At 36.2% G+C, this 13,665-nt stretch overlaps 1 protein-coding gene across 3 annotated transcripts in view; it reads right to left on the bottom strand.

Annotated features, from left to right (window-relative positions):
• Positions 1–13,665, bottom strand: part of SEMA3A (semaphorin 3A) — a 468,284-nt gene that overhangs the window by 130,647 nt on the left and 323,972 nt on the right. For all 3 annotated transcript variants that reach the window (XM_086696802.1, XM_086696801.1, XM_086696803.1), the window contains one exon: positions 395–514. In XM_086696802.1, coding sequence (XP_086552928.1) covers positions 395–514 — 120 coding nt within the window. The remainder of the gene's footprint in view (positions 1–394; positions 515–13,665) is intronic.

The raw sequence follows: 13,665 nt of genomic DNA, 5'->3' as shown, positions 1-13,665 counted from the left end.
ATCCCTAGGCAGAAGAAAACAACTGGGGTGGCAGACACTTCTGGCGGAGGATGGAAATGGAGGGGAAAGCTGGCAATATACAAATGAAGGAGAAAACAGTACACATTCAGCCTGCTGACATCTGCTGCACATGCAAAATGGATTGGACTCTGTAATCCAGGGCAAAAGCAAATGCTTTCTTCCTTCCTTCCTCCTGTTCCATAGTTATCGTTGAGTGATGGTCTCATTCTTTTTGCATTCACAGATTAAAATTAATAACAGCATCTGAATTTGAAGTAGATCCCACTGAATAGCAAACCAGAAGCTAAATGAGCTGAAGAAATTAGTAATGAAGCATTTGAATAGGAAGGGGTCATGGACAAATACCAGTTTTTAAAAGCCAGCTTTAGTTTACCTCAGGATGATGTCCAATTTCAATGTAGGTGCAAATTGGATGAAAAGCCCCCGTTCCACAGGCGTACAAGTGAGTCTGATTATAAGCCTTAAGCACCTTGATGAAATTAGCACATTCTTTCTGTAAAACAAAAGGAAAACCAGTGAGTTCTAGCAGTCAGCATGGCTGAGGTATCCTCTAGGGTGCTAGGCATGCTTGAACAGATTTCTTTTCTTTTGTGTCTTTTTCACAACATTTTTAGGGCTTATTATCCTATTATTTGTTCATATTATCTAATGAAATAAAATATAAAAGCTCTTATCATTGGGGGGGGTAATAAAAGATTGTCTTCCATAGCAGTTCATTAAAACTATTTGTAATTTATTTATATAAAAGTGGAATAAAGGTATAAATAATTGTTAATCACAGGTGACTTTTCTAGAGATGAGGGGAACAGGAAATGATATGATTAATTAAAGATTACTTAAAGCACACAGTGATGAAATTTCTTTGCAAAAATAAGCTTTAAGTTTAGAATAATAAGACAAAAATAAAAGATAATAAAGCTTTTTATTAAACATGAATTTTAAACATTAGTAGTAGCCAATAATGATGGGTGCCTGCCTTTAAACTTCAGTTCTGCTCATTAGTAACCTCTATAGAGTCTAAGAAAGTAAAGCTGCCTCCTCTCCAAAACATTATTTCAGCCTCAAAGACAATGCAGAGTATATTTCTATGAAATAGGGAAGATTAGTTAGAGTACTGAATATCTGTAGGTGGAAAGATCTTTTATGGAGTGGCTATAATTAACAAATATTTTCAGGAGGTTCATGGACATCCTGAACCCATGAACCCATACATGCATTCCCTGCCCAATGAGCCACAAATCCCACAGGTAAGAATGCTTAGTTCTTAGGAGATATTCTAGTCATATCTTATTATTTATAGTTTAGATATACCTGCCATTGTATCTTTTGAAATAAAAGATCACTTGAAAAATAAAATGGAGAAAGGGGCACCTGGGTGGCTCAGTCAGTTGAGCATCCGACTTCAGCTCAGGTCATGATCTCACAAACAGTTCGTTGGTTCCCGCTACACATCAGGCTCTGTGCTGATAGCTCAGAGCCTGGAGCCTGCTTCAGATTCTGTGTCTCCCTCTTTCTCTGCCCTTCTCCTGCTCATGCTCTGTGTCTGTCTCTCTCTCTCAAAAATAAACGAACATTAAAAAAAAATTTTAATAAAAACAAATAAAATGGACAGAGCCATTTATATCCTTTCTATATAGTCTACCTGCAGGTGCTGTGAAAGAAACTGTTTTTCTATAAACAAATAGGAATCTCAGCCTTTTGTCCCTGTTGATGAAAGATTTGGGAGAAAAATCAGATAATCAGAATATAAACTGATAATTTTATTACCCAAAAAATCCAGAGCAGAAAAGACTTAGTTTTTGCAAAATATTTTCATTATTTTTTTAATGTTTATTTATTTATTTGAGAGCATGTGTGCACACACAAATGGGGGAGGGGCAGAGAGAGAGGGAGAGGGAGAATACCCAGCAGGCTCCACGCTGTCACCGCAGAGCCCAATGCAGGGCTTATCTCAGGAACCAAGAAATCATGACCTGAGTCAAAATCAAGAGCTGGGCCCTTACCTGACTGAGCCAGCCAGGCACCTCACAAAATTATTTTTAAATAGGTGAATCTATATCAATATTAAAAAGAAAAAAAAAAAAAAGAAAAGAAAACCCAAACTGTCAAAATAGTTTCAAATAAAAGGTTATGGTCTGTTAACCATATAAGGAATCTTAAAAATTACATACATATAAGTAGAAAGTATGAGTTCATCATGGAATACATAATATCCACTTTGAAAGCAGCCAAATGAATATTCATATGCTAAATAATAAAAACTTCATCGAAAACTATTTTATTATTGATCATAGATTATCCTAAGTTTGTGTTTTACCTATAAAAATTTGGAAATAAGAGCCAAATATGTAACTAGAAATGCAGATAAAGATGAAAAGCAGACTCTAATGTGAGCAAGGCTGGCAAATATAATAGAAGATAGTGTTGATCCCAGCACCTCAAAGCATGGAACACTTCCAAATTCACTCTGTGTAACATGTGCCTTTTCAAGTGAAAGCTCAGAATGCATTTGGACTTATGTGGTCAGTTGGCATTTATAACTGAGGTGTTACAATGATGTAAGTACATTTCCACATGATGTTTGTATTCTGTGTTTGCAGCTGATAATTTTGGTCTTTATTGCCCCCATAATAAGGAGCAGACAACCAAACTTAAGCAGAATAATTGTTATTTAAATTCAAATAACTGCTTTCCATTACCACTGATTTTTCTGGGATGAAACCTAAGGGTGTCCTGTTAATATACTGCCCCAAAGATGAATGAGACCTATTTAAGGTAAAATATGTAACTTTCAAGTTATGACTCCTCATACTTTCTTAACATATGCTGAGTAGTTTAGGGAAGTAACTAAAATAAACATCTAATTTCTCCCACTGTTTTGCCACTTAAATCCTGACTCTGTCTGGTAAAGCAGTACAGCATATAAAATTAAGCTCTCAAATCAATTAATTTTAGAAGTTGCAATGAAGAAAAATTTGCTAACTTAAAGAGTATATGGATCTTACCCACATTTAATGGTACATCTTAGACAAAACAGATAGAGCCTAACTTCCAAGACTCTCAGCAACAAACTGCCCATTCCGCAACAGTTTCTCTCCTCCCAAGAGGCTAGGGCATGAATGTCTAGGCAGGGGAAAGAGGTTGTGCAGAGGGAAACATCTGATAAACTCATTTACAAATGAGGCCATTCATAAGTCTTACCCAAAGGATTTATTTGTACTTTAAAGAATATTCAGTCATTTGCAAAGAAGGCATTTTCAGGAAAATGTTTCACAGCACCCCATTTTTTGAAACATGTAGGTGGCCACATACTCTTCTTTTACATAAAGACAGCCATCCCTAATTGTGGACTCAGTATTACAGCATTCGTGATTATAAATAACCAGTTCCGGCACCGTATGTTGAAACCAAGTAAATGGCTATGTATATATTGGTAAGCAAACGAATATTCTAATAAATAATAGTGGCAGAACCAGATGGACATCTTGTTCATTTTAGAAAAGAACAGGCTTCCAGTTTGCCTGCCATGCCTTAAAAGACACACATGCAATTCTGAATACAAATCCAAATTCTCTAATCCCATTAGTAACACCTAAGTGCATCCTAGAAATCTGAGAAGAGGCCCTAGTTCTCTGGGACAACAATAAAAGGAAACATTTTATGAGCATGGATACTTGTAAAGACAAATGGAGACTCATGCCATCTCTGTAACTGTTTTCAGTTCTAAAATCAATAGGCTGGTGAGTTGATATCTCTTATAGACTGGGTAATTGGTTAGCAATAATTAGTGGTTGAAAAACTCAGGGTTCTTAAAACTACAGAAGTGAGCCACAATGAATATCATAATTTTAGTTTGTTGTCTATTAACTATCAAAGAAGTATTACGATAGTACGACAGCTAGCCCTCTACAGAGCTGCTGGAAAAAAATCAGTCACAAGACTATAGCTGTGAAACCTGGCAAAGGGTTCTACTGAGAATACTGATAACAGACTCTATCTGTGCTACAAAGGGACTAGACCCACCCAATTGGCCTAAGGCCTGGAATGATCCCCTTCATTTCCCCAGTGAACTCTCCTAGTTGGCAGCAGGCTGTAATGTTGCCATGCCCCAGGGCTAGCTCAGCATTATTTTGAAAGGAAGGTTGATGCAAATAGAATGGAGAGAAATTTCTTAGGTTTACAGAATAGGTTAAGACATTTGAAATGAAACAAAGACAGTGAATGAAGTACTTTCAAAATTGGCTAAAAATAGCTGCATGGAAGCAGTGAATTAAAAGTACTGGACAGAGAAGAACCAAAAATTTGAAGAAGACATTGTTAGCAAGGATTGTTCTTTAAACGGAAAACCTACATAAAAGAGTATCAATTCTGTCATTCATTTGCCTTCACTCTCTAGCTTGTTGCTGCCAAGGTTTTTTTTGTTTTTGTTTTTGTTTTTTGAATGTTCCAAAACAGGATACTCATTTTATTTGGAAGCAGCCTGGACATTCCTCTAAAAAAGAAGGAAGCGTGGCAGAAAAAGGAAACACACTTCACACATTTCTGTTCTAGGGAGACAGAAGAAGAGTGATTCTGACCTTTTCTTGAACCATGACAATTCTTAAAACTTAGAATGTAATGTACTTTTTGGCATTAAACTACTGCACTGCTTTGCTCAGCACCGGCGGATTTACAACGTAATAAAGAAAATGTAATCAGTTCAAAATGAATTCATTTTTCAAACCTTGATCCTTTTTGGAATTTAAGTTGAGATACACAGACAAGTTTAGCAACAAGTTGGCTTCCCAAGAGTCAGGTAACCATACTGACCTCTTATTTTACTGAAATGTACTCCAGACCAACAGCATTATGAATTGTTAACTTTCCTAGAAGTAAAAGTAAGGGCAATAATAAACCAGTAAACCCCAAGGCTGCACCTGAAGAACAATGATTCATCATCCTAGTGACAAACCGTTCACACTTATTTTTTCAATGTTTCTAGTGCTTTCAGATTAAATTGATAGAGGAATTAAACAAAAGAGATATTAGCCTGGAAAAATAAATTAGAAAGAAAATGTCTACCCCCAGAAAAAAGATATAGGAGCCAAATGCACTGTGATTCAAAAACAAACATTACAAATATGTAGCACTGATTAGACTATGTTACGCAGACTTTTCCCGGACGGTTACAAAAATAAAGTCCATCCATCTGTCAAAACAACTGCTCCATGCATGAAAATTAAAACAGAATTGAGGTGTTTTTAACTAACTTCCGATAATTATACTTTCTACAAAAGAATGTAATTTACCTCCAATTCCAATTACCTCCTTGCATGTTCTTAAATTATGGATGGAGCAGTGAAATGTTACTCTAAATAAGAGAAAAAAGGAGAGAAGGCTGTGAAGATGAACAATTTCTATTCAAATATATTCAGTTCATGATTAAATCTAACAACTTGTTCTGGTTCAAATAAAAATCCGCCCAAAATGAATGGGTATAGTGTAGTATTGCCTCAGGTCAGCGAACATTCATTTAGAAGAAAAAGTCTCTATGTAGTTTATGTAGAAATATTTTAATGTTTAATCTACCATCTGGGAAAGCAAAGGAATCCTTTTCCTATCATGATGGGTGGATACATTTCTGCATGAAAATCCATTAATAAGCTTAATTCCTGAAGTTAATCTGTTGACTTTCTTTTTCTCTGCTCAATTTATTTGGCAAGCTGGCTGAATACTAGAATCTTCGTGCCAAAGCAGTAATCCGTGAGATTGTTCCTGTCACTCACTTCATCCCTCTATGTAAGCTGTTTCATACTTATCTAGCAATAATATTTTCTTTTTTTTTCTTTTAACACTATGCTATTACAGCTGTGACCTAATCATCCATAATCATGTCTTTCTAATACCTCGGCATTCATTAAAGGATGTTATATATCTCTTCTTCAAAGAGGCATAGGTAATAAAACTAAGACTTAACTGTGTTCTAATTATAATATTAACCATCTAATGTTGAATTTGTGACCTGGAATTGCTTAACATGCACCTTGTGATATGGTGAGTAGGCTGTTCTATCCATTTTGGGAGACATTTTCACCTTCATTATCAAGAAAAATGATGGACTAATAAAACCAACTGACCTGTTCACCTCAAAGCTTTGTTTTGTTGTGTTTTGATTTCAGAATTTTTTTTAAAACAATGTTAGGACAACAAAATTGGTGTCATTTCATGGCTAGTTATTTAAGAATGTAAGCCTATTCACATTAACTGACCTATAACATCTTTAAACCTGTAACAGATGAAAATTAAATTTTAAAGTGGCTCGAGTTATGTGACAGACTAAATGAAGACTCCTACACAAAGCTACCAAATCATTTTATGTAAATACTCATTTCTGTTAAGATGCCCCATTTGACTGACTCTTCACCTCAGGATTGACTGCTGTGAAGCTCTAGAAGTTACTTATGGACCAGAGAAACTGATAACATCTACATTTTAGCTTATATTTTCTTTCATATTGTGCTATCAATCTAATTATCACATTTGTATCATTCACTTGAGTTGTTTGATTGTAGGTGGTCCATAAAAAAATAAACCTTCTTTATCTTATATTCAAATGAAAGCATACAATTATAAAGTATTATGTGAAACCAACTTAAAAATTTTCCTGCCAAGCCAGAAGAACTATTTAAGTAGTCAAAAATCCCTACTCTGATTTCAACCATACTATGTGGTTTCCAATTTTATGCAACATGTTGAGTACTTGGTGCTCATGCCTTACAGCAACTAAGTCCATGATTTACACCAAGTAGGTAGAGTTACAATCTAAAAAGGCTTCCTGCGGCACCAGGTTGGCTCTGTTGGTTAAGCTTCTGGCTTTGGCTCAGGTCATGATCTCGCAGTTCACAAGTTCGAGCCCTGCATCGCATCGGGCTCTGTGCTGACAGCTCAGAGCCTAGAGCCTGCTTCGGATTCTGTGTCTCCCACTCTCTCTGCCCTTTGCCCATTCATGCTCTGTCTCTCTCCCTCTCTTTCTCAAAAATAAACATAAAAAATTTTTAAAGAGGCTTACTGTGGATAGAATTAGTTGGCATATTTATTCCTAACATATATGCTTTCTCATAACAGAATCTAATACTCAAATAAGGGAGAAAAACTGCATCTTTAATTATGTGTGATATATAGCCATGAGGAAGGAGAAATAAAAATGAAATCCACATTTTAAAGGAATGCTTGATTTCATTCACATATACCTCTCTTTTACCTTCTACCTTGTCTAACATGAAAAGTGAAAACATTTTTGGTTGGAGTCTTAATATCAAAAGTATTAAATGCTGTTAATTAATTAATAATATAAAATGTTCTCTTAATATATTTTCTAATATATGGAGACTCCTTAGGCATTTATAATACTCCATATATACTATATAATCTGTATATACTATAATGTACATACACACATATACAGATATATGTGTGCATATATATTACATACATTAATTTTAGAAATAATTTCTGAATACAATGAAAATTTGGACCTTCAGAATTTTAAATTTTGATTATATGAATATTTAATAAAGATGTTAGTTTTTTAAAATAGATATTCAAACTTGAAAAGGTATTCTCAGAGAATTTAAGGAAAACATATAGGGGCATCTGGCTGGCTCAGTGAGAAGAGTATGTGACTCTTGATCTTGGGGTCATAAGCTTGAGCCCCATGTTGGGCACAGACAACATTTAAATAAATAAATAAATTTAAAAAAACATATAGAGCAAAAGTAATGAATTAATAATAACAAAACAGAAATAGCATGGGGGTTTTAACATGATGCTTTTTTTTTTTTTTTTTAATTTTTTTTTTCAACGTTTTTATTTATTTTTGGGACAGAGAGAGACAGAGCATGAACGGGGGAGGGGCAGAGAGAGAGGGAGACACAGAATCCGAAACAGGCTCCAGGGTCTGAGCCATCAGCCCAGAGCCTGACGCGGGGCTCGAACTCACGGACCGCGAGATCGTGACCTGGCTGAAGTCGGACGCTTAACCGACTGCGCCACCCAGGCGCCCCTTAACATGATGCTTTAAAAGTCAGTCAGACATGGGTTAGAATTATTCAGGCAACATTTTTCATTTGCTGTGTGGCTATCAGAAAGTTACTTAGGATCTCTGAGTCACAGTCTCCTCAACTAAAAATGAGAATAGTGATATAGTAAAGTACTTACCATAATAACTTAGTACTTACTAAATAATCAGCTGGTTATAGTATTCTTTTTTAAAAAAAAATTTTAATGTTTATTTTTGAGAGAAAGAGAAAAACAGTGTGAGTGGAGGAGGGGCAGAGAGAGAGGGAGGGTGACAAAGAATCCAAAGCAGGCTCCAGGCTCCTAGCTGTTAGCACCAGACACAAGGCTTGAACCCATGAGTGGTGAGATCATGATCTGAGCCAAAGTCAGACGCTTAATTGACTGAGCCACCCAGGTGCCCCTAACTTATTCTTAATATAGGAAATCATCTGTTTATTTGATTTGAATATTTCCACCTATGCTCACCTCTCACGCCATTCACTATAGTGTGCAATACCTTGGGCAAGAACTCCATTATGAATTGTTCCTTCCTTTTAAGGACAGATAAGGGAGTTTAAGCCCATACTTGATGATAAGGAGAGGTGGACTTAGTAAAATTGGTATGAAACATTAAAAATATGTGCCCATTTTTGTTACAAAGGGAAATTACATGTTGTTCATTAGAACTTTCATAAAATTCCAGTCTTCCACGAGTGGAGGACTATAAGTTATAGTCACTCTTTTCATCAAAGTGGTAGATGGCATGAATTACTGTCAAACAGCAAATGCAGCAATTATTAAAAAGTTGTGGCAGAATTGTACTGTGTCACTTGAGATAAGCTGGAAGTACAGTGTAGAATTCCCTTTTCCATAAACTGGTTAAGATTGGCCATAAAGTATTTTGCATGAGATGTGCAAGGCAGAAGTTGAACTGCAACCATAAAAGTCCCAAAGTTGTTCTGATCTGCTGGCCACCATGTTAGCATTGGGCCTGCCCCTCCTGCACCCTCTACCAGATCTTATTTGCTAGCTTCTATAAGACCTGGTCCTGGTACTTGTGCAGCTCCATAGCAAAAAGCATCAGTTTCTTCTGTAGGTCACCCAAGTCATCAAAGTTGGAAGTGGTGAAAGAGACACCAACTCTAGTTTGTCCTTGTGGGTCACAGTTTATCCTTGCAAGTTTCAGTTGGTCCTTGCTCTTCCCCACTAAATGTCAGCTTTTCTTCCCTAGTGCCAATCCTGGTGACCCACAACAATGTCAGGCCCATTACCTGACTCAGAGGCAATAAATTCCAGAGATCCATGGATTTCTCCACCATCTTCCACAACTGTATAAGGTCAAGTGCCTGTTACAAAATCCTTTTTAACATCGCTCATACAAGTTCTGGCCTCTGATCAAACCCTAACGTATAAAAGGCTATATATATAACTTACTACCATAAAACAGCTCATTGTGATATATTATAAGGGGAACATGGATCTGATCCATTTAAAAAGAAAAATACAACTTATTGGTTGATCATTCTGTTTCCAAATGCAAATGGTTCTTCTTTTTAAAACGCATATTAAGACTTAGAATCAATAAGTTATACTAATTTTGGTATCTCTTTAAACACAATACCAAAAAAATATTTTGATTCACACACATGTACACACACGTACATATATACACACAGGCAGTCTATATTTAATACGTTGTATAGCATATAGGATACAGAGTATAATATATTTAGTGTGCTTAGCACTCAATTTGAATGTGATTATGACAATCTCCAAGAGTGTTCTGTTCTAAATGCATAAAAGCTAAAAACAAAGTTTAAGATTCTCAGTTTCCTGAAATAGTGTCAATTTTTTAGATACTATAATTTTGCATCCTGTTTTCCTTACCACCCTTAAAAATGTGGTAAAGAAAACTATATAAAAATTAAATGACATAAAAAGAACTTTAGGAAAGTTTTGTGATGTCCGATAGACATAATAGCAATTTTTATTGCAACATGAACAAATCAAAGAAAAACAGTCAAAAGTTGACCATAACCTATTTGCCTTGAGACAGAACATATCCAAGAAAAATATTTCCAGAGTTCATGTTAGATCTATGACACGATGGTCAGCATACGCATTGAAAATGAACAGAAATCCAAACCTGAAGATTAAGCGCATAGAGAAACAATACCAAAGATGACCATGAGAAGCTACGTGTCAGTATGACCTGGAACACCTGCTAACTATGTAGTTAGAAAACCCCAGAGGAACTGTCCAAATCATTCTAATAAACCTTAGAAAGCATAAAATGCTTACTACACTCTAAAAGTATGTATACTGATATCTGCATGAAATACAGTGTCCAATCAAATCTAGATAACAGTTTGTCAACCAATGCCAAATATATGAATTTCACTTCAACCACTGAGGGAGGGATCCAATTTAAAAAAATATAATCTAAAATCTGTAAACTCTCTTCAAGTTTTATATACTGTTCCTATTTTAAGTGCTAGCCTTACTTTGTAAGTGCATTTAAAATTTAATCCCGAACTCAAAAGATTACCAAAAAAACAAAACAAGAAACAAACCCTAAGTTTATATATATGAGACTCGGTCCATAGCAATTCAAACACAATAATTACTGTCTTATTTTGCCATATTATAAAACATATTAATTCAAAATATGAATAAAATCTAGTTTCTAAAATATCTTTAATGCCAAAGCTTCATTTTTGATGCATCTTCTACCTAAGATACAAAACTGATTCTTCCAGTTGCTTTGAAAGGAAATGCATATCTTTTTTTAAGCCTATTTATTTATTTTGGGAGAGAAAATGTGTGTGCATGTGCACACAAGCAAGGGAGGAACAGAGAGAGAGGGTAAGAAAGTTCCAAGCAGGCTCCATGCTGTCAGTACAGAGCCTGACAAGGGCTCAAACCCACAAACCATGAGATCATGACCTGAGCCGGTATCAAGGCGCTTAACCAACTGAGCTACCCAGGTGCACCAGGAAAATATGTACCCTGTAACCAAATACGAGTTACAAAAATTAGTTAATAAAAGCAGTGCATTTAGAGCAGCAGGTATATACACTAAGCTCCCATTAAGTGTTAGTTTAGTCCACTTGTGTGGATTTTTTTTTTTCTTTTTTTATTGAAGCATAGAAGACACACAATGTTACATTAGTTTCAGGTATATAACATAATAATTCCAGAATTCTATAGTTATACTAAGCTCACCTCAAGTGATCATTATTATTATTATTACTTCTGAATGCTGAATTTAAACTGTAATCACTTTGCTCAGTTTACCTGATATTGACCCCCAAGCAGAAGAACACACACATATGTGCATGTGCATAAAAATCTATGTTCATTTCTGTGGCTTTTATAAGACAAGATTTTCACTGTCTTTCACGAAAAATGAGTGGTCTGGGGGCGCCTGGTTGGCTCAGTCGGTCGAGCACCCGACTTTGGCTCAGGTCATGATCTCGCTGTCCATGAGTTCGAGCCCCACGTCGGGCTCTGTGCTGACAGCTCAGAGCCTGGAGACTGTTTCAGATACTGTGTCTCCCTCTCTCTCTGCCCCTCCCCCTCTCTCTCTCTCTCTCTCTCTCTCTCCGCAAAAATACATAAACTTAAAAAAAATGAACACAGTGAACATAATCTTTCATCATCTTTTTTTTTTTTTTAATTTTTTTTCAACGTTTTTTATTTATTTTTGGGACAGAGAGAGACAGAGCATGAACGGGGGAGGGGCAGAGAGAGAGGGAGACACAGAATCGGAAACAGGCTCCAGGCTCCGAGCCATCAGCCCAGAGCCTGACGCAGGGCTCGAACTCCCGGACCGCGAGATCGTGACCTGGCTGAAGTCGGACGCTTAACCGACTGCGCCACCCAGGCGCCCCATAATCTTTCATCATCTAAAATGCCTGCAGAAAATTATAACCAATATTGTCAAGAATTGTAAAGGGTCTATGATTTTTTTCTAACTTAGAAGATAACAAGTTATTCAAATACAGTTTCATTCAGGCTGGCAGAATATACATGGCTCTTGAATCAGAGACAAAGGACATTATTACCCACAAAAATATTAGTCATTGTACCAGCATTCTCATGCTGGTTCCCCAAGCTCCAATTCCTAGTGCACAGTATGAAGAGGATCTGGTGACAACCTGTACGTGCAGTGAGTTGCATTACAGCAGAGAAGCCTTGGGTTAAGGGAACCTGAATATTTTATTATAGTCACAAGCATGCTTGCCATTATATATTGAGGGAGATGTTAGTTTATTGTACTGGATGGTAAGCATACCTGCCCTGTGCCCTGAGGGAGACACTACCTCTAACTGCTCAAGGCTTGCAAACCAGCCTTTTGTTTAAGAGGGAGACACTATGTTCCAAGTCTCTTCCCTATACAAATATCCTTCAAATATCCTTTAAATTCTGTAAAATGGCAGTTAGGGCCTCTATTCATCAGATATGCAGAATTATATGAAAGACCCATGAAAAAATATCTCCGAATGATTATACATCAAGGTTTTAAATTTTTTTTTTTTCAACGTTTATTTATTTTTGGGACAGAGAGAGACAGAGCATGAACGGGGGAGGGGCAGAGAGAGAGGGAGACACAGAATCGGAAACAGGCTCCAGGCTCTGAGCCATCAGCCCAGAGCCTGACGCGGGGCTCAAACTCATGGACCGCGAGATCGTGACCTGGCTGAAGTCGGACGCTTAACCGACTGCGCCACCCAGGCGCCCCAACATCAAGGTTTTGAGATTTAATGAAGCCTTATGATTTCTGTAGAATTAGGAGGTAATTCAACCATCCATTTAAAAAAAAATTAAAATGCCTTGAATTCCTTAGAAGGAAATTTTTAAAAAATTAAAGTTGATACCAACTTTGACCTTTAAAAAAAGGTCATATGTATCCTTAAAAAATGAAATTCACTCTAGAAAAGCAAATGAATTTCAATGACTAATGTGCATTTTGGACTGTACTGAAACTTAAGATTCATGTGTGGCTTCAAATTCTCCATTGCATTCACTTGGCAAAAAATAGTGTTGCTAAAGCCCTGTAATTTGAGCCATGATAAATTTGATAGACATGTTATAATACATCATAGCATTAAAAATGAATAACAACTAAGGACAAAAATATAAAAATAAATCCCTCAAGAATTGCAAAAATGTCCCAAAATTCAGGTGCATGACAATACGCTTTGAAATGTTTCCAACAATAGCGATGTTATGAGAATCTGCTTTTTTTTGTTCATCTCAGATGGTTGAAATTTTGATTTCCAATGATGTTCAAAATATTTCTAACAGTCATACGGTTGCCATTTGGTTTTATTGAAACTTAGTGCAAAGAGAGATGGTTTAGTAGGATAAACAAAGAAGATACAGAGAGCTATTGATTCGAAACAGATTCTTTTACCAGCTTAGCATGTATTCAGTTTTCATTTGCAAAACAGGGTCAAGGAAGTTAATCCCTCAATAGAAATGTTATTGTGAATAACAAAGTGGATTTTAAGCACCAGGAAAAATATCAAAAATGAAAGTAAAGGTGAATAATAGCAGTCAGAATAGAGATATCTGGATTGCATTTATCTTCTTATTCAGGGA

This window comes from Puma concolor, chromosome A2 (assembly GCF_028749965.1).
Source record: "Puma concolor isolate L17-30 chromosome A2, mPumCon1.1.hap2, whole genome shotgun sequence".
Lineage (NCBI taxonomy): Eukaryota > Metazoa > Chordata > Mammalia > Carnivora > Felidae > Puma > Puma concolor.
This window is presented reverse-complemented; position numbering and strand designations above follow the sequence as displayed.